The following is a 20,226-nucleotide window of genomic DNA, read 5'->3' as shown; positions in this document are numbered from 1 at the left end:
CATATTTTTTCTCTCAGGAAATTTCAAATCTTGCTCATGTTGTTTAATGAGCTGGCTGGTCAAGCATCTGATGCCCCGGTGGGAACTTTCAAAGTCACTGAACACATTTTTACTTAAATCTAGCTGACATTTCTGTCTGTTTGATTTAATGTATGATTTCCATAGTTAGATTACCAATCAGATGGAGCATAGTACAATCATTCCTCTGCCATATAAACACGCATGCATCCCGCACAGAAGTGGGCTTTTAGCTGTTGGTCCACATGGCAAAACTTTTCAGATTCTGCTGGCATTTGAGAAGACTTTAAAAATCAGTTTTAATCAGAAATAAAATTCTGAACCTATAATGAAAATTCTGAGTGTAGAATTAGTCTTTGGTATTTTATTCTCAGCCCATTTCAGGTGCAGCGCACCTCTCTTTTGTTATATGGTAGAACTAGGCTATTACAAACCATAAAATATTTGGTGTAGTGTTCTGCATGCCACATTGTCTGACACAGTTAAATGCTAAAGTTAATTAAAGTCCTAAAAATTTTTTTAAAAAATTATAAATATCCATATTGTTCATATTTCATTTCATTCTATTCAAAGATCTCAAAATGTTTGCCATTGTATGCTTCATACCCTTGCTGTGAAGCATACAAATATTAATGGTAGGACTTTTTAACAATTATTAATGAATTTGTTTAGTGGAAATCAAAACTCAAATAGTTTTTGCTTCTTACGTAAGTTCAGCATTCCTCCTACTTTTGCCCAAAAGGCATCTCTCTTCATGCTGAGAGTAAATAAATAATAACACTGCACCACTGAAAAGTCCGTGTATTCTAAGTGTCCTCTTCATCCATTTTGTGTCTTATGGGGGCCAGTGCCTGCAAACCAAATTTCTTGGGGATGTTGCCTTCCCTGCTCCCCTTCTGTGTCTTCATTATGGAGTAAGTAAACCAATAAACATTTTCAAGAGCAGGCAGTCTATAGATCTCTCTTCTGCATGGCAGCAATAAGACCCCAAACTGTCGTATATAGGTGTGCCCCAAGTTAAACCAAAGATTCCCCCTAGAAAACTACACTAAGCCCTGAACTGATGTGGGTTTTGATAATTCTATAGAGGTGTCTTTTAAGTTCATATACTTTAAGTCATAACAGTTCCAATTTCCTCCCCCAAAATTAAATGAATTATTCCGCTAAAAGGGGACAGTGACTCCTCATCATGTGATTGCCAAATGACATACATATGATCTTGTCCCTAGTTTCTGGCATTTGTTGAGGACAAGGATCCTTGTTGCCTTCTTTCCCAATAACAGATTGTTGATGTGACAGTATTTTCCTACTGAAGGTGCCTGAAAAATTAGCCTCTTCTAATTTACTCTTGCTTTTCCTATAGTGAAGTAAAAAAAAAAAAAATCTTTGAAGCATGGAAGAGAAAAACATTTTTTCTCCTTAAAACTAATGGTTTTGTGTAGTTTGTTTTTTGTGTTTAAAAAAAGCAGAAAGCAGTGAAAAATGTGTTCTTATACTTTTGTTACTCTTAAAACAGTAATAAGGTAGAGAATAAAATTTTTTAAATGTTGGCTTAATTTTATTCCACCCCCCCCGCCCCCTTCTTCATTTTTTGTGTGTGCAATAAATCTTTGGGACATGGTGAGGCAGAGGGAGAATCCTGTAATTTTGACATCTTAATCCCAGAGCTGTTGTTCATGAGAGACATGAACTGACAGAGGGCATGTCGCAATCATTTTGTTTCTGTGAAGTTTTTGAGTACAGCATCTTGAAGTTCACCTAAGATTGGGGCGGCGAAGTAAGTTGTCAAGGATCTAATTATTGAATCCATTAAAAAAACCAGAAAGAAACAAAACAAAAAACACAGGCTGGATCTTCAGAACGTAATTCTACACCTCTGAGTAAGAGATACTGCCGTCAGGAAGCGCTTTGCAAGCTGTTTTGCACAATTCCTTGCTGGCGTGCTGCCAGTGATAGGAGCAGCAGCCCAGCTTGCTCTAGCCGCCACTGCTCTGTTGTGTAGGAAGCGAGCCCAAAATAGCGTGCCTTCTTACTACCGCCCTTCAGGGAGCGTTAACAATTTCTCAAAGGTCAGTAGAAACTAGTATCAATTAAAGTAGCTGTGCCTCTGCTTTTAATGTATGCTCTTACAGGTAGTGGAGAATCTAGTTGCTTTGAAATGCAATTCTGCTACCTCTTTTCCCTGGAATACTTGGTGAAGTTTTGGCTCTATGTGAGGATCCAAGGCAAGATGATTTGCTGATGGCTCGTGAGTCAACATTAAGCTAGCCCAGTTGAGTAGGCTAAAAATGTTGTCCGTTTGCTCTGGCAGGAGTAGTAACATAACATGTATTCATTCAGTAGCCTGGGATAAAATGAACGTGCCCTTAGAATTAGAAATAGCCAGTCTGGCTCCCAGTCATATGATCTGCTCACAAGCACAGTCTCTCTTGACTATTAGCTTGGTTTATAAATCAGTCAAAAGGTAGAATATCCTGATCGTAGATAACAAATATATTTATGAGATGGATCTCGGGGGGGGGGGGGGAAAGTTGCGCAGAGGATTTTGAGTTTTATGTTCATGTAAAGATGAAGCAGAGTTTCACTGGGAGGTTTAATGACAACTTGATATCATTTAGACAGTGATCTATTTGAAGAAAGATTAATGTTAATTAAAGTGGCATTGGAGAACTTCAGCAGATGACAGCAGCCAAGCTGGCTACAAGCTATTTTTAGAAAATTGACTTCATTGCATTTGGTATGACTCATTTATTAAGTTAACGGATGAATCAATAGCTCAGGTTCTTATGGCAGTCACTGAATGTGGAACTGTATAGAAAGACTGTGTTCGTATCTTTGGTCAGAGATCAAATTATAAAAGCTGACCAGTATCGATTCAGTCCAAGTGCGCAAATGTCTTGCCCATGATGTAGCTGTGCAATGATAATCCAGTGAGCCCATCGGCACGTGCATACGTGCAGGGGCACGGGGGAACACCAGTCAGAACTCCAACTTGCGACTATATGAAAAATAACACTGTGATAATTTTAACCTTCTGTCCAGAATAAATGCTTTAAAAATGAGAAATTCAGTTTCTGTTTTAGATATTGAAACATACAGCAAACAGGTCAAAAAAGGATAATTTCTTAAAATAATGGATAGTTTATTGTTAGAATAGAGTTGTAATTTATTTCTCTAAGTTTTGTCTTCTCAAGTTCTCTTCCCATTTGGACTGTGGTTCTTTGTTTCTTGCCTCCATTTGAGCATAGTTCTTGCTGGTTTTTAACTTTCCTTAACTTGGATGAAGTTCAAGTTTTCCCTCTTCAGTGATGTTCTGCTTTAATTTGTGAAATAGTAAAGCTTCCATCTGTTCCAATACAACTGTATTGGCCTCACTTCAGTTTATTTCTTGTATTTTGCTAATTTCTTAGGTTGCTATAGGAACCTTGCTTTCTGCATTCTCTTGAATCCTTTTTGTGAACTTCCTGCGACTCAGTTTATGCATTACCTGAGATGCACTTTTTTCCTAAAATAGTTTCCCTAAAAAAGACACAACGTTTCTGTTCTTTCACAAACTCCTGTGCAAATAGTTATATGAGATTTATTATTTCCTAATTATTTTTATGGAATTTCTATCCCATCTTTTCTGATTTTCTCCTCGAAGGCCTTCACCAGTGTAGCCCAATATAAGGTGTGGTTCAGCTCTGATTTTTACATCTCGGAATAATTTCACTTCTCTACCAGAAAGGGATTAGAGAACGGGGGTGTCTGTGTTACACGCAGAGTATGATACAGACCCAATGAGACTGATGTCTATCGAAATTTGGATATAAATTGTGGGATATTTCAGAGATTATCTGTTACATATACACATGTGAAAAATTAAAGCTAACTAATATTTAAAATAATTTGACTATTAAATAAAGCGGCTTGCTGTAGTGTGAAAATACTGCAGTTTGGAAGAGAAAGGCTTTGCGCATTAGGTCTCTAGATGAAGTTTGTGCTCGTCTTTTCAGCTTACTGGAAGCAGCTGACTGTATATTTAACTTTGCTCTTGCCTGGCTGTATATTTGGTCTAAGAGGAAATGCCATTTATACTGTAAGATGCTGGATGTTGTGTTGTTCAACTGGAGAAAAATGTAATAAAATCTATAATAAAACTAAAATGTGTGAAAGGCAATGAGTGAATCTGCACAAAATTGAGTCCCTGGTGAACTAAATTCTGGCCCTTCTAACGTGTCCTTTGCTGCATTATATTCTCATGTACAAAGCCCGCAGTAGTTAATGTGTACTCGTGCTAGCTGGTCCTTTGATTTTCCAGTTGCAGTTTAATTGCTTCTTGAAAGACTGTGATCAAAAAAGTTAGTGTAAAGTGTTCTAACAGAACCAACCTGCAGACGGAGATTGCTCCGAAGGAAATGAAAATCCATATGCCATGTGCAAGTTCTTTCTCACAGATTGTGTATCGTCCTGCAGCTGAAATCTCCTGTGTGTAATTGTCTGGCCTCTGTTCTTTCAGGTGTCAGCGGTCAAATCAAGTATTTGCAAAATAACAGGCAAACTTCCAGACAGGTTGCAATTGATAATGACGCTTAAATGTAATTCAGAGAAATACTTGAAATACAAAGTTTTCCTTAAGTCGGTCATACCAATTAATGCATTGATTTTCGGTTTGCCTTGATTTTGCTGTTTGTTCTTACCATTCATCACACTGTTTTTGGTTTTCTCAGTAACTTGTGTGTGCATGAGATTGTGCAGTCCTTTACTCTGTGGACTTATCTAACTGCGGGAGATTTGCAATAGCAATTTGGTAACACCAAACTAAGCACTTTCAAATTTCTTTTCAGAGTATTTACCTTGAGGTTGGAATGAAATGGGTTTTGTGATTTTTGAGTGATGAGTATGCAGCATGTTTCACAACTGGTTCTGCCTCTTAAGTTCATTTGGCAAGTGAATTGTATGGCATAATATTTTGTGCGTGACATTGAAGCTAGTCAAGACATTTTGCCAGGAAAAAAAAGCAGACTGTTTTTAACTTTTATCTGTGTGTTACTGTTTACTACCAACAGGCTACCAAATAGGCAGCTTAAATCCTTTCTTCTTATAGATACATTATTATATAGTAAAACCAAAAATTCACGAGTCATGCTTATGACCAGTAGAAGAGTTCAGGCTGTGTTAACTGGATCCTCCCAGTGTGTGTGATGCCTTTAAACTCCTGTGAAACTCAGAACCAAACTTTATACACAAAGTCAAATGTCTTTATTCTGTCTTCTATAGAACCAGATTTAACTGGCAAGCTGCAGTGGTGGATCTCTCTTCCAGGAGTTATAAAATGGAGTGAAATCTAATGTTCTGAAATGAAGAAAGTATAGATTTCCTTAAAAGTTTCATTTCAGCTCTGAGGCATTTATAGAATTGTATATTTATGTGTCTCTGGTTCTCTTTCAGTTTCAAATTTGTTATTATTTATGGATGTAGTCTGGATTTTCAAGCTAAAGATGTTAGTGTAGGATTGAAAATGTATTAAGATAGATAGGGTGAGCTGGAGCTATAGGTGAGAGATTGTTTATTTGAACAGTAACATAACTTTTAATATATCTTGCTCTTTTATAAATGTGGAATTGTGGTAATTGACATTTTACTTTAAAATGAGCTACCATTTGGACTGCAACTTGGCAGATTCAGAGCATGTTAAACTCTTGACACAAAACTTTGCAGAAGTACTTGCAGAAAATGATGTTAAATCATGGTTTAAACAAGCTAGATGAGTTTACTGAGTCAATTATTTTGATTTTAATTTTTTTTTTCTCATGTATTCCAAGAAAGTGCTTAATAGTCATGCCCAGGGTGGCCAATAAAGAAACCTGCCAGGTGGAATTTTCTGCTGGTGGAGTGCTGGCAGCAGAGCCTCTGTCCTCCCCTTCTGCTAGAAGATAAAGTCAGCAAAGTTATTTTTTGGGTACTCCAGAGTGCAGACCGGAATGGATCTGAAAGAACTAAATAAAAAAATATTTTCTTATGGACCTCATTCCAGTAGCAATAGAACTGGTCATGTGCAGTAATAACATGCACTGATCTGAGCCATTCCTTGTCATGGGATGATGAACCAATCCTTTGTCATGATGTTAAAACCAATTTCTTGTAGCTATCCCTGGAAACACCATTTGAACAAAGGTCAGGTATAGTGAAGAATAAAAGCTCCTATTTGTACTTGCACTTGCAAAAAAAAAGTTCCTGTTCTTTCCAACTTTCAACTCAATCAAGTTGCAGAGGAAGTGGAGAGCGATGCCTACACTGTAATTGTTCATGATGAATTTGAATGCTTTGATGTCTGGACCCTGTCTCTACCTTGGAAATCATAGTTGGTATTACTTGGAGCAGTGATGAACCTGACTTGATTTTTCCTGTGCAGACTTCATCTTCTGTGTAAAGCCTCCAAACTGTTCATTTCTGAGAGTGACTGACGTGTAGAGACCTGGAAAGGCAGGACTTGTGGGGAAATCTTAATGTTTTTTCTGTGTTACTCTCTTCTCCCTTTTTTAGGTTGAGTAAACAATATGTGTAATAATTTCAAGATTGAATGTAAGGAAATACATCTGTGTAGAAATGCTGACAATTGGAAAGAAAAATTCCAATAATAGGGAGATAATACAAATACACATTTGATAGCTGTCTACTGCTTTACAATAAATAGTTTCTTATTTGATTTCCATTTCTGTAGGATCCAGAAAATGACTAGTGCTGCTGTGCAGAGCCAGCAGGGAGGTCATTAGTGCAGTTATATTTTTAGGTCTGAATTGTCACTATCAATGATACCGCTTCATGAAATAAAAGAAGCCATGTCTGCATGACTCTGGGGAAAATGTAATATTTATCACCATTTATAGTGCTACTTCTGTATCTTTAGTATGTGAACTATTCTTACCATAAACTTTTGCAGGATGTAGACAAGTAAGTTCAGTAAGTTCAATGTGGAACAAACCCCCTGTTTTCCTACATCTGTGCCAACTCTTGCACATCCACTTTTTATTACCAGTCATAAACTCCAGAGACTTTTCAAACATGGAAGCCCTAGAGTCTGTGTGGTTTGTAAGGTCTGTACATGCACGTCTAATTAAAGAATTTCAATTACTAAAATTGCATTTAGATGCATTTAAGACTATATAGCAGCTTAGTGAAATACTGAGCACAAAGCACATCACGCTTTAAGTATTGAAATTCATTCATATGACTTACACGACATGGAACCATTAACATGCTGTGCTTAATGTTACTGATTTTGAGAACATTTTTCTTCTGATTTCAGAGAATATTTTTCTTCTCCTGATTTCAGGTTGGGTGGGACTATATCTGCGTACAAGATAGTGCCAGATGAAATAGAAGAAATCAAGGTACAGTATTACTGCCTTTCAACACAGAATTCCTTTGCTTGAAGAATTACAGAAATGTTACATTAAAAGGCCATGTTATTTCTTGTGTTAAAGTGTACCATAGGAGGAAGTGTCTAAAGTTAAATTATTAGATTCATATTTAAGCATCTAAAATAGAATTTTTGTTATTTTCACAAGTACAGTTTACCTTCAGCTTAAGTTGACTTCAGTAGGGTTTGTTTGATGCCAAAAACTTGTGTAATTCAACATATTTCTGTTTTGTTATCTGAAGACAGATGCAGGCCTACTGTGAACATTGAGTTACATTTTCATAACAAAAAAATAAATATAAATGTAATGTCCTTTTGCTTTTGAGATCAAAAGCACATCCATTTTTTTTCAATAGTATCTGTCTTAAGAAGGGGATAGTATGAAGTCATTGCTACTCAAAGTCATTAAAATTTGGGGGAGTGAAAACAAATACTGAAGTTTATCTCCAATGCAATGTACATGATAACAAAACTCACTTTAGCTGAGTCCACTCATGGAAAATACTTCAGCAATTTGTGTCAATTTTGTTCTTCAGTGGAGTAAGAGATGGGTACTAGGTGGGAATTTGGCCTAGATCTGGTAGCCTGGTCTGTGTAGCTGGTTCTTTATTTCATTGGTAGTCAATTAGTCTGACATACTGCTTGCTCATTGTGATTACTTAACCCATTATGCTGTTTCATGTACTCATTTTCAGTTGTACAAAGGGAATCAAGAGTAGTTTAAAATCTAGTAGAGGGAAATGTTTGCATAATCATCTGATCTAGACACGGCTTCACAGTCTGTAAAGTTGTGAGGATTTATTCCTTCTCAATTAGCATCAAACCCACTGTAAGAAATACAGTGACTGCCTGTATCTGCATCAGTCAAAGTTATCACTCCATTGTGATCAAAATCAGTTTCTGTCCTCTGAGATTCATGGACTCCTCTATCTTGAATTATCAAGAGGAGCATGATTTATTAGGATAGATCCAATATTTAGACTTTGGTATTAGAAAGGAAGAAAGTTTTCAAAAATTATTAATGTTATGTAATATTTTCATGATGTTCAGAGAACCACCAAAACTATAAAACCAAAAATGACAAAACCCCTAAACTATAATCTTTCTCCTTTAATATAAGAAATCCAAGCCCACTGACATTTTGCTAATGTTGAAGATGGAGAACAGGAAGCTGATATTTCTGGCTTCATTGTGCAAACTGAGTTCAGTGAACAAAGAAAAATGAATGCTGGGAAATAAGAAATAATTTTATCTTTAGGAACTTACTGTATTAGGCAAGATCAGTAGTCACAGGAATGTGGGTTTTTTTCTCCCCAGCCTGTTCTGATTTTTCAGCTCTTTCTTACTCAGCCGGTGTTTAAATGCTTGCGATCCTAGGAAATAGCAAAGGATGGGTTACTCATTGATCTCGGTTGTGCCAGCATGTAAGTGCGGAGGGAGGATTGTCTTGTTCTAAGTCAGAGCTATTTAAAGTGTTTGGAAAAAATCACCTCCTTTACTTGTTTCTGGTAGCTGTCTTGTCTTGTTTGGGTAATGAGTTTTTTAGGTTGTGACTGAAGTCAGCCCACCTCTCACGCCTTAAATGGTTGAACTTCTCAAGCTGTAATACAATAGATGTTATTCATATGAAATAAGGCACTACTGGAAGATGCTAAGACATGCTAGCAGTGAGTATAATGGACAAATCTATATCAGTTATGGAAAAGTATTCTTTTGTACATATGTATTTGGAATAGCAGCTGGGTAACAGGGAGATGAGTATCCTTGCAGTAAATATAGGGGGAGTCTTAACTTCTGAAAGGTTCTCCAAGGAGATTTGAGTAGAAAAAGGAGAGAGGAGGAAATAGAAGAAAAAGCAAATGAGATTATTGGAATGTTACTTCTAGAGAGGTCAGAATCTTCTTCTGTGCACAATAGTTCAGAGTTATTTTACCTCACAACTATCCTTCCTCTATTTAAATGTGAAATATTAAAGGGTTTAATATGATGAATTATGCAAGAAGAATAGATCTGTTTTTAATATATGATTTAACTTGACAGGTTGCTGAATTATATTCACAAGAGTTGGAATATTAATGTTTTCTGATAATCCTTACAAAGTAAACTGCTTGCTTAAATGGCAAAGGAAGGGTACTTTATCAGGCAGAGAGCAATAATTAGTATGACAAATAAATAAGAAGTCTCTGACAGCGTTTCCATATATTCTAGAAAAGGTGGTAGAATATCCTCTTTTACAACTCAAAATAATTTATGAGGAAAACAGATGTGTTGATTTTGTTAATTCACATAATTACATCTTAGTTAGAACACCATTGTGAGCAGAGACTGTATCTCTGAGTTTCTTGAAGAGGAAAAATTCTGTGAGCCTTAATGTACCTGCTAGTTGAAAAGTATCTTTAGAAGAGTAATGAAATGCATGTGTCTAAATGTATTACTAATTTAAAAAAATAACCTGTATAATATATAGATGAGAATTTATTTGTCCATATTGCAATACTCCTCAAATTTTAACATGTGTTTCTAATGTTTCCATTCTAGAGTGTTTAGAATATATTTATCCTTGCATATGAGTGAGATTTTACTATGTGCATATATGTACTGTGAGATCATATATGGTTTACAAATCTAGAGTATTGCATTGAATATATGTGTGACTATTTCTTCGAATTAGTGTATATTGTCAGTGTCAGGTATAATTGAAGCAGTGCATCTCGCTTACCAAAATTAAGTAGTGTCTGGCATGCTTATAGGTATATGAATTAGGCGTATTTATGGCAGAAGTGATAGCATGTACCCTAGCTACCCTTATGTACCTTACCAAGGTTAGGAAGAATTGTGTGCAACCAATCAGCACTATGGCTCCTCAGCATCTGTATCAGTCTGAAATGGAGTGTGATGTAACTTACCTTCCCTGGGTTTTCGTCATAGATGCCTAGGTTCTCAAAGTGAGAGCACTCAACAGGTAACCGTATGAAGATACCATCACAGGTTTCACCCCCGAAAGCTTTTCTAGAAGGTAGAAATGTCTTCTGTCACAGGATCTTCAGGACCAATGCTTCAATAATAGCTTTCAGAGGAGGAAAACCTGAGTGAATGCTTAAATGGATGTACTCCCATCTGCATTCCTCTCATTTCTATACCCCAGTGAAAGCAATGGCACTTCATTTTCAGTACCTGCTGGTTTTAAAATACTGCAGGAACTGATGAAGGCAGTAAATATAGGAATTACAACATATTTCTGAGAAAGTGTCACTGTTTCCACCTTCTCTAGATTTCTGTTCTCACTGGAATTATTTATCCTGTAAGCAAGAAGTTTTTTCAACTTGCAAAAACGCATTGGCAGATTTCGACCTTGCTCCTTGTCCACTGTAGTAGTATGTTGTGCCTAAAGGAGACGTCTTCCAAGCCAAATAATTTCATGTACATAGAGACTGGTGAGCATATCATGCAACACTGGTTTTGCAGAACATCTTCTGGTTGGAAATTAAAGCAATTGCATGTGAGAGGAAAAGAATAGCAGCAAACTTAAAATTTATTTCTAGTTAATGACATTCATGATGAAATAGAATTTTGTTTACAATGTGGAATTGTCATCAAGAGTAAAGAGCAATTTATTACTATTACTGATGAGGGAAGGTTTCTGTGATGTGCCTGTAGATAGTTTTTATATGTCAACAGTAGCATCTGTGGTGGGTTGACCAAAACCTTGCCATGCAAACCCAATACACATCTTATGGTTTATAATACCATGAGACATGCTGGTTTTGATTGCAGCATTCTGTCATTACAAAGTAATGTAATGAATTCTGTCATTACAATTACATGATGTGAAGGATTGTTATTCTAGAGGAAGACTTAGTGAATAAGAAGACCACTCATTAACAGATTTCTAAAAAAATGCTTGGTTTGCTGGGATTTGCAAGTCAACAGCAGAAAGGAATTTAATTATTGGTTTGGGTTTTTTTGAGTGCTTCCCCATATGCTTTTCATGTAGGCATATGCATGCAGCTTGCCATCTCAAGAGCAGAAATGAATTTGGCAGCAGGTGTTCAATTCATAAAAGTAATATACACGAGAAAGACATTTCCATTGTATTTCATTCTTGTAATACTTGTGGTATGAGGCAGATATTCCAGTGTAGAGAACAAGGTTAAATGGTTACCTCCTCTGGTAGTTAATTGTAAGACATCCTGTTAGAATTTTTTCTTAGTACTGGTTGTAAATTTGTAAATTTAGATGTAAAGCAGTTCTGGAGGAAGATGGAATTCTTCTTAGTTCCGTTATCCACCCTTTCACATAGAGACATACTTTATGCTCCTCAAAGAACACCTGTAATTCTTCTATAGTTGCTCTTTAAATGAAAGCACATATGCATAAAGTATTAAAGGCTACATTTAAGACTACAGACCTTTTCCTCTGAATAATGATAGGGTAGCATTCTTTTTTTCTTTAGAAGTATGTGTTCACTTAATAGTTTAATATATAAAAATCCTTTTCATGAATAGCTGAAACACATACATCTCAGATTGTCTTCAGTCTGTGAGGCAACAAACTCCAGTGATAAATATCCAAGACCAGATAATTATAAAAAACGTAAGAGAGGGGGAGGTAGCCAGAAAGGAAATGGGGAACACTGGGTCTTCTTAGAGGTCAGTTGCTCTAGATGACTTAGGAATTAATGAGATTTTAACTTTTCAACACAATTGTCTTTAGGAACATCTTCTGAACAAAGCAAGATGATTTCACTATCAGTGAGCTGCATTTCAGAGCAAAGCTGGACTCTCTGCCATCAAAAATATGCATCTTTGAAATGAGTACAAATAAAATCAGTCGATTCAGAGACTTCCTTGGAGATCACCTGGTTTGTAGACCTTGTGGTGTCATATATCTACATATACATAATACTGTATGCCAGAATCTGTTCTTTATGCCAGTAGGAGTAGCTGATGAAACTCATGCAACCTCTGTGTGCAGCCAGGCGACACTGGCCTTGATCCTTCAAAGCATTTTCATGTTTATCAATGTATACAAAAAATAAGTAGCAATTTGTCAACAAGTGCCAGTTTATAGTCCTGTATCAAAAAACCAGGAGTGAAAGAAAGGTGGTCATAGTACTGTGGTGGATAGTCCATAAGAGCAGAATTGTGGTTCAAAATATTCAGACTTCACAAAACTGGCTTCCTATCTCAAGAGAGGGCAGTAGGCCATTTAAATATTTCTTGTATCTTCTACAGAATCAACAATGCATTACATAAACAAGGAGATGCGCTGTCATCCCAGTTTTGCATAAGAGTTTAAGTCCTGGATCTGTTTTTTTTGATCACTGCATTGATGTTCATCTGCTAAGTGTATCGACATTTGCCGTGGGTCTCCACAAAAAGTTTCCTAAGGTTTATGGTGGGAGGCATCACACTTAGGTGACAATGCTGAGATTATTGCCCTGTGTACCTGTTTGGATCCAGCATAAACAAAAAATGGATTTCTCTCCAGTGACCTTTCAGAATAAGAGTTTTCTGAAGAGGCTCAAGCACTCTCACCAATCCCATTACTGAGAAACATAAAGCACCGAGAAGCTTTACTTTTTACCTTGCAGGAAGGACAATTCTGGTTCTCGTTTTTTCTGCCAATGTTTTCCTTCTTCTACCTCTCAAATTAGAATTACTAACTCATGGCAGAACAACTCTGAGTAGCATGACATAAAAGGATATTATTAATTGAATGTCTAATGAGTATGAACAGGTAGTATCTCCATAGACTCCAAAGCTTACAGATACAAATTGATAAAGATTTAAAGGCAATGCGTGATAGTCATGTGTTCTTCCATGATTAGATTACTAGTCATGCTGGGCTGTGTGTTGGCTAAAACTGAGGGCTTGTCATTTAACTCTCTTAGCATGCACTCAGAGTCTGACCTTCCAGCAGACAGTTTCATTGTGCTCCTGCAGCCAGGAAAAGAAGGTTTCTAAAAGGATTTGCAAGTATCCCTACCAGTGACAAAAAAATAGATGCTATTCTGAGATCTCAATTTAGTGTATGAAATCCCTGATGAACTTCCAGGTTTGGATCACCTACTTCGTTCTCAGGTTTCCATAAGGGAGACTTTCTTATAGCCATGAACCCAGCTAGGACAACTGAGAATGTTAGAACGACTTTATGTGTCATCATATTTCCCTATAAGTAAAGTCTACCTGACGACACACAGATTTCTTCCCACATTAATTTCTAAATCCTGCATTAGCAGAGTCAATCACTGATTAGTACTCTTTTCCGAGCTACGTATGACTCACAAAAAATGCAAATTACATTGTTTAGATGATAGAAATAACTTTGAGTTTTTACTTGCTGTATTAATCCTTAAATTAAAACAACTTTCGTTGTTTCCATGCTGGAAACATGGAGAGAATGAAAGGTTTATGTTTGAGATGATATGACAAAATCATGAAAAACATTATATGAAAGAAAAAATTACTTTCCTTTAATTGATTGTTCGTGTGTATGCATTCAGGCTGTAAGGACGTACATAGAGTCACTTAAGCTAGAGATTTACACCCCTTGCAGTATTGATAATGTGCTCTTAGCTCTTTCTCCCCCCATACCACGCATTCGTGCTCCATTCTTTTAGTTCATGTCAACAACTGATTATTTATGTTATATTGTATTATATCATATTATATTGCTTCTAGTTGCCTGTGATTTCATTATCTGTTGTGTTATGTCAGTTTTTCTTCTCATTACTCCTTTAAGTTAGTTGTGTTTCTTCTAAAACTTATTTTTCCCCTTTTTTCTGGAAAGTGCAGTCTGTATCACATTGGGTTCTGGCTTAGAATCTAGGTTTTCAGTGCCAAGCCTGGCTGTGCCAGCCTGAGACACTGTCCAGGCACACTCTCACACCAGAGAATTATGTTTCGTAAGAATGCCTTTTCTACTGTGGGATTTTTTTTCCTACCTATGAAGCCAGTAATTGTTGTGGATATTGGTTTTGACTCTTAGATTATTTCTGCTCTGATAGTTTTGGGACTCATTTTTCTTGAAGGACATGACTGTTGTCCATGCTATAGCTATTTCTATCTCAAGTTTTTGCATAGAAACTCCTTAGGGAATACTCACTGAAGGGGCTTTTCACCTGTTTCTCTCATCTTCTGTGGATGATGGATACTCACTGCAATCACAGACCTCTCAACTAAAAAAAATCTGTACAAAAAGAATATAAAATGAGAGATGGCCAAAGCGTCTGTATCGCTGTTCCCTGATTATTGGACAGCAGGATTCAGCCCTGCCCTTGTGGATGTTCCCTGGTGTTTGATGGGATTTCTTTCAGGCCCAGGCAGTTGCTGCCATTCCCAGTATTACGGACATAAGTCCATTTTTCCTCTCTGCCTTGCTGCTTCTGTACTGTTCTGAGACATGTGCATGATGTAAACCAAGCAACCGGGGCAGGGGAAGCTGAGCATCCGCTCTTTTTTGGCATCTGGCACTGAAGAGGCCGATTGACTTTTTTTGATTTGGAAGAGACACTAGCAAGTATCTGGGGGTGGCCCAAATTTCTTTATATCTGTTAGTGATCAAACTCTGATCACCACTAGGACTGCTGAGTGTATCACAAGCACTCCTCTGCTTTCCTGGCAAGGACATCAAATGCCTAGATGCTCTGGATGAAAAAATATGCTCACTAACTTTCGACATGAACATAGGAATTATCACTTCTTGTTTTCCTGCTGTCTTCCATCTTATGTTTCATAGGCTCTGTGGCCTTGAAGACTGCATGGCTCCAGAAATGACAGAGGAGACCACCTCATCAAGCTACCTTCCTCTTACAAGCTGTCTTGAATATAGAAGATGCTGAAGCATTGTTATTAATTCCTGTTCTAATGTGAGAAGCATTTAAACCAATGTATTTTATATTATATTGTGAAATTTGGTCTTATGAGTATCCAAAAGAAGTTTAGCTTGTGTTTTGCAGACCATGGAATATTGCAGCATGGGAAAGGGAAGAGCAGGAAGATAGTGCATCCATTTAAGTTGAAATGCCATGCCCATTACTTAAAATTCTTTTAGTATTACTATTTACTTTCCAAAGTAAACAAAATAGTTCTGTAGTTCTCCTGCAGAGAGAGAAGTATCTGTAGGATGAAAAAAGAAAAATAGCTGAAAGTTAATTTACAAGGCAGACCAGTATATTGCGGATCTTTAAAGCCTTTCTTGTTACCCAGCTTTTAAGCATTCTTGGTGCTGTTGCCCTTAGGAGGGGAGATTAACGTGTATCAGATTTTTCATTACCACAGTCCTGTTTGTCTATTAAATCTTTCTTCACTAAGTACCTTAGAAACAAGCAACAAGACGTTTCATATCTCTTGGTGTTTTCCAGCATAAAAAAAAATCTCTGCTTCTCTCTGTGGTCATAGTAACCAGTTTTCTCTGAATTCCTCCTGGCTTTCTTTCGTTTTCCATTTTTACTAGATATGTATCTCTGTACTAGTCATCACCTGAAAGCTAGTTAGGTCTTGGGGCATCTTCTTGCTTGCTCTAACAGAGTTCTTATGCTTTTCATCTGACCTGGTATACTGGGCAGTGTTTTCAGTGGCTTCCCTTCTCACTGGAAAAGTCAGTTCTTAAATGAGATCTCACTTAGCCTGAATGAGAGAAAAAAGCATAGGTCAGCTTCATTAAGCAGCAAATAGCTTTTGGCAAGTATATAACTAAATTGAGTTTATATAAAAGCCCTAATAATTTTCCATGTGACCTGTTACATTAAGTTTTGTTTGGTTATATTTACCCTATAAGAATGTATTCTGGTGACTCTTTTTTGAGATCTGTGAAGGAAATTTAATGTTGTCTTATCATAACTGATAATGTCATAATTGGTTAGGGGCTTCACTGAGTTTGAGGGAGATCTACGGTATGATCTTTTCTTGTAGTAAATAGATTTCTGAAAGTTCTTTCTTTTTATGATTGTCAAAACAGATGAATACTGGTACTGTATATATAGGAAAAAGGATACCAGTTGTGTTTTTTTTAAAAAAGACCTTCAAGTTCTACAGCTATTTACAACTAGTATCTTAGTGAATTATGAAAATTATTATTTGTAGAGAAATTAAGTATAACCGCAAATAAGGGTATTGAAATACTGAGTGATTGGGTGACAAACCATCTGATGAAATTCAATGGAGGTAAATGTTAAATGATATATATGGGAGGTGTGAAAAAATCCAAAATTTGCATATAAAATAGGGGTCTCTGATTTGACTATTGCGATCCAAGAATGAGGTCTGAGAAGTGTGCTAAGGTGGTTACTATTAGCTCAGCGTTCAGGAGCAACCGAAGGGGAAAAAAAATCCACCCCAAAAAAAGTCTGAGGAATTATTAGGAAAGGAACCAAGACCAGAACACAAAACCTTTTCTGCTATATATGGAGCCTCAGGTGCCCCACCATATACAATGGTGTGTGAAGGGCTGATCCCCTGATCGCAAAAATGACACAGTAGGGCTGAAAAAGATTTAGAGTCAGATTATAAAAATTACGTAATTTATAGAAGCACTTCCATATGAGGAACAGATAAAGAGACTGAGACAGAAATGTCCACAAGTGGCACATTTGGTTGTATTCCAGCAACATTCTTCCTTATTTCTACTGCACGTTTTAAATTAACTCTCATGCTTAATTTATTCAAATTGTAAGACTGCCTGAAAGCAGGCACTGAAGCTTTGACTATATGTCTTCTATTGGTTAATAGTCTACTGATTGTAAGGAGAAAAAAAAAAGAAAAGAAAAAACAGAAATTAGTTCCTCGTAACAGAAAGCATTCGCTTAAAACTGCTGAAGCTGAAACCTTATCTGGTTATAACACAGCAGTCATCTCTCCATCAGAAACCGGTTTGATAGATTGTACTTTTCTGAAAAAGATTTGTAGCTGGTAGACTGCAGATAATTAGGCTGAAATAGTGTAGTTTATTTTGTTTTCATGGTATGTTTTCTATCTAGATGCTTTTTTATGTTGTGTTTTAATGGCTTGATTGGAAAAACACAGTAGGAAGACACCAAAGACTACACACGCCTCCCTGTGATACGCAAGCTTGTAAACTCTATTAATAGTGATGTTTAGTACTTCAATGTGTGATTACACCTAATTAAACTTCTCTGATAATTAAATTTTTGTGGCACCCTAATCCTATTAGTTACCCTATCATATGTAAGGTCCACTGTCTAAAATAGAATAGGAGACATGAAATGTTTTTAACAGAAAACCAACCAAAAACTTCCTTCAAGGAAATATCATGAGAGAATGGTGTAAAACAGTGTTAACAGAAGTGGTGAACCACGTGGCTGGTGGCAGTTTGTTTGCTCAGATGCCTTTTGTTTATCAGATGCATAAGATTCATCTAGATGAGATTTCATGCTGATGAGCTGTAGCTGAGCACAGATGTGAACCGGAAAGTTTTAAGTGGATTCTGTGTTTTATTGGGTATGTTGGGTAAGTGGCTCATTTAATCTCTGACAGTGCACAAAGCTGGAATGTTGGCTTAACATGTCCTAAAGGCTTCCACAAATGGATGTCTTCTAGCTAAAAAAAAATCAAAGCAAAGTGTGTGGAGATGAAGTTAAAAATGCCTTCTTTAGTCCTAGCCACTGCATCCCTAGTGTCAAGAACCGAACATTTATCTTGAACCATGTCTGTGTCACTAAGTCATGCAAACCAATAAAATGCATCTATCTATAAAGCATTTGGTGCTGGAGATCCAGCATCCACATTGTATATTCTTTGATATGTTTTATTTCAAAATACTTTTACCTGGAACAGGCTCCCCAGGGAAGTGGTCGCAGCACCGAGCCTGACTGAGCCCAGGAAGCGTCTGGATAACGGTCTCAGTCATATGCTCTAATTTGGCTGGTCCTGTGTGGTGCCAGGAGTTGGACTCGATGATCCTTATGGGTCCCTTCCAACTCAGGATATTCTATGATTCTATGATTCTGTGAACTGTGTGCCTCTTAACAGCTGGAGCAGGTTACGTATGCTGCTGAAGTCCATCTTCCAAATAAATTTTAACTGAGAGTGTTCCAGTTCATATGCTTAAAGACTACTTTGCGATATGAACCAAAGTCTGGTAAGCAGAGAGCTGTCAAAAGAGCACTGCCATTTTGAACTGTCAGGCTATGGTAGATGTGTCCCCAGCCTCCACTATATATATTCTCATACCACAGTATATCAAGGTTAAAAATAGTGTGAAATTTGTAATATAGTTCCATCATTACCAGTGAAACACTGTTGTCTGAGCTAAGTACTCATAGAGTGCCTAGCCATGCTGGCAGACTATTTAAAAAAAAAAAAAAAAGTCTAGACCAGTGGTCTTCAAACTTTTTGATTGTGCACCCCATCAGTAAAAAATTTTTGAGCACCCCCTATCCCCCATCCCCAGTATATGTATATTCTGATATTTTCTTCCTGCACACCAGGAGTCATTTAGATTGGAAGAGACCCTTAAGATGATCAAGTCCAACCGTTAACCTATCATGGCCAAGTCTACCACTAAACCATGTCCCTAAGCACCACATTAACATGTCTTTTAAATACCTCCAGGGATGATGACTCAACCACTTCCCTGGGCAGCCTGTTCCAGTGCTTGACAACCCTTTTGGTGAAGATATTTTTCCTAATATCCAATCTAAATCTCCCCTGGCACAGCTTGAGGCCATTTCCTCTTGTCCTAGCACTTATTGCTTGGGAGAAGAGACCAACACCCACCTGGCTACAGCCTCCTTTCAGGTAGTTGTAGAGAGCGATAAGGTGTCCCCTCAGCCTCCTTTTCTCCAGGCTAAACAACCCCAGTTCCCTCAGCTGCTCCTCATAAGACCTGTTCTCCAGACCCTTCACCAGCTTTGTTGCCCTTCTCTGGACACACTCTGGCACCTCAATGTCCTTCTTGTACTGAGGGGCCCAAAACTGAAAACAGTACTCAAGGTGCGGCCTCACCAGTGCCAAGTACAGGGGGACGATCCACTTCCCTATTCCTGCTGGCCACACTATTCCTGATACAAGCCAGGATGCTGTTGGCCTTCTTGGCCACCTGGACACACTGCTGGCTCATGTTCAGCCAGCTGTTGACCAGCACCCCCAGGTCCTTCTCTGCCAGGCAGCTTTCCAGCCACTCTTCCCCAAGCCTGTAGCGTTGCATGGGGTTGTTGTGACCCAAGTGCAGGACAGGGCACTTGGCCTTGCTGGACCCCATACAGTTGGCCTCAGCCCATCGATCCAGCCTGTCCAGATCCCTCTGCAGAGCCTTCCTACCCTTGAGCAGATCAACACTCCCGCACAACTTGGTGTCATCTGCAAACTGACTGAGGGTGCACTCGATCCCCATGTCCGGATCACTGATAAACATATTTAAACAGGACTGGCCCCAGTACTGAGCCCTGGGGTACACCGCTTGTGACCAGCTGCCAAGTGGATTTAACTCCATTCGCCATCCAGCCCAGCCATCCAGCCAGCTTTTTACCCAGCAAAGCGTATGCCAATCCAAGCCATGAGGAGCCAGTTTCTCCAGGAGAATGCTGTGGGAGGCAGTGTCAAAGGCTTTAGTAAAGTCCAGGCAAACAACATCCACAGCCTTTTTCCCTCATCCACTAAGTGGGTCACCTTGTCATTGAAGGAGATTGGGTTAATCATCATCTTGCATACACCCTACTTTGGAGACTGCTAGTCTAGACTATTGAAATCTTTTACTGGTTTAGGGAGCATCACAACAGTAAGTAATGAAGACCAGCCCTGATTAGCTGGTTTCTAGATCGCTCAGTACTAGTCACTCTATAGATA

At 37.8% G+C, this 20,226-nt stretch overlaps 1 protein-coding gene across 19 annotated transcripts in view; it reads left to right on the top strand.

Annotated features, from left to right (window-relative positions):
* Positions 1–20,226, top strand: part of GPHN (gephyrin) — a 292,089-nt gene that overhangs the window by 111,570 nt on the left and 160,293 nt on the right. For all 19 annotated transcript variants that reach the window (XM_054826339.1, XM_054826338.1, XM_054826351.1 and 16 more), the window contains exon 3: positions 7,334–7,391. In XM_054826339.1, coding sequence (XP_054682314.1) covers positions 7,334–7,391 — 58 coding nt within the window. The remainder of the gene's footprint in view (positions 1–7,333; positions 7,392–20,226) is intronic.

The sequence above is a fragment of the Grus americana genome, chromosome 5 (genome assembly GCF_028858705.1).
Source record: "Grus americana isolate bGruAme1 chromosome 5, bGruAme1.mat, whole genome shotgun sequence".
In the NCBI taxonomy this organism is placed as follows: domain Eukaryota; kingdom Metazoa; phylum Chordata; class Aves; order Gruiformes; family Gruidae; genus Grus; species Grus americana.
The sequence above is the reverse complement of the archived record's forward strand: the minus strand, read 5'-3'. Positions and strand labels throughout refer to the sequence as shown.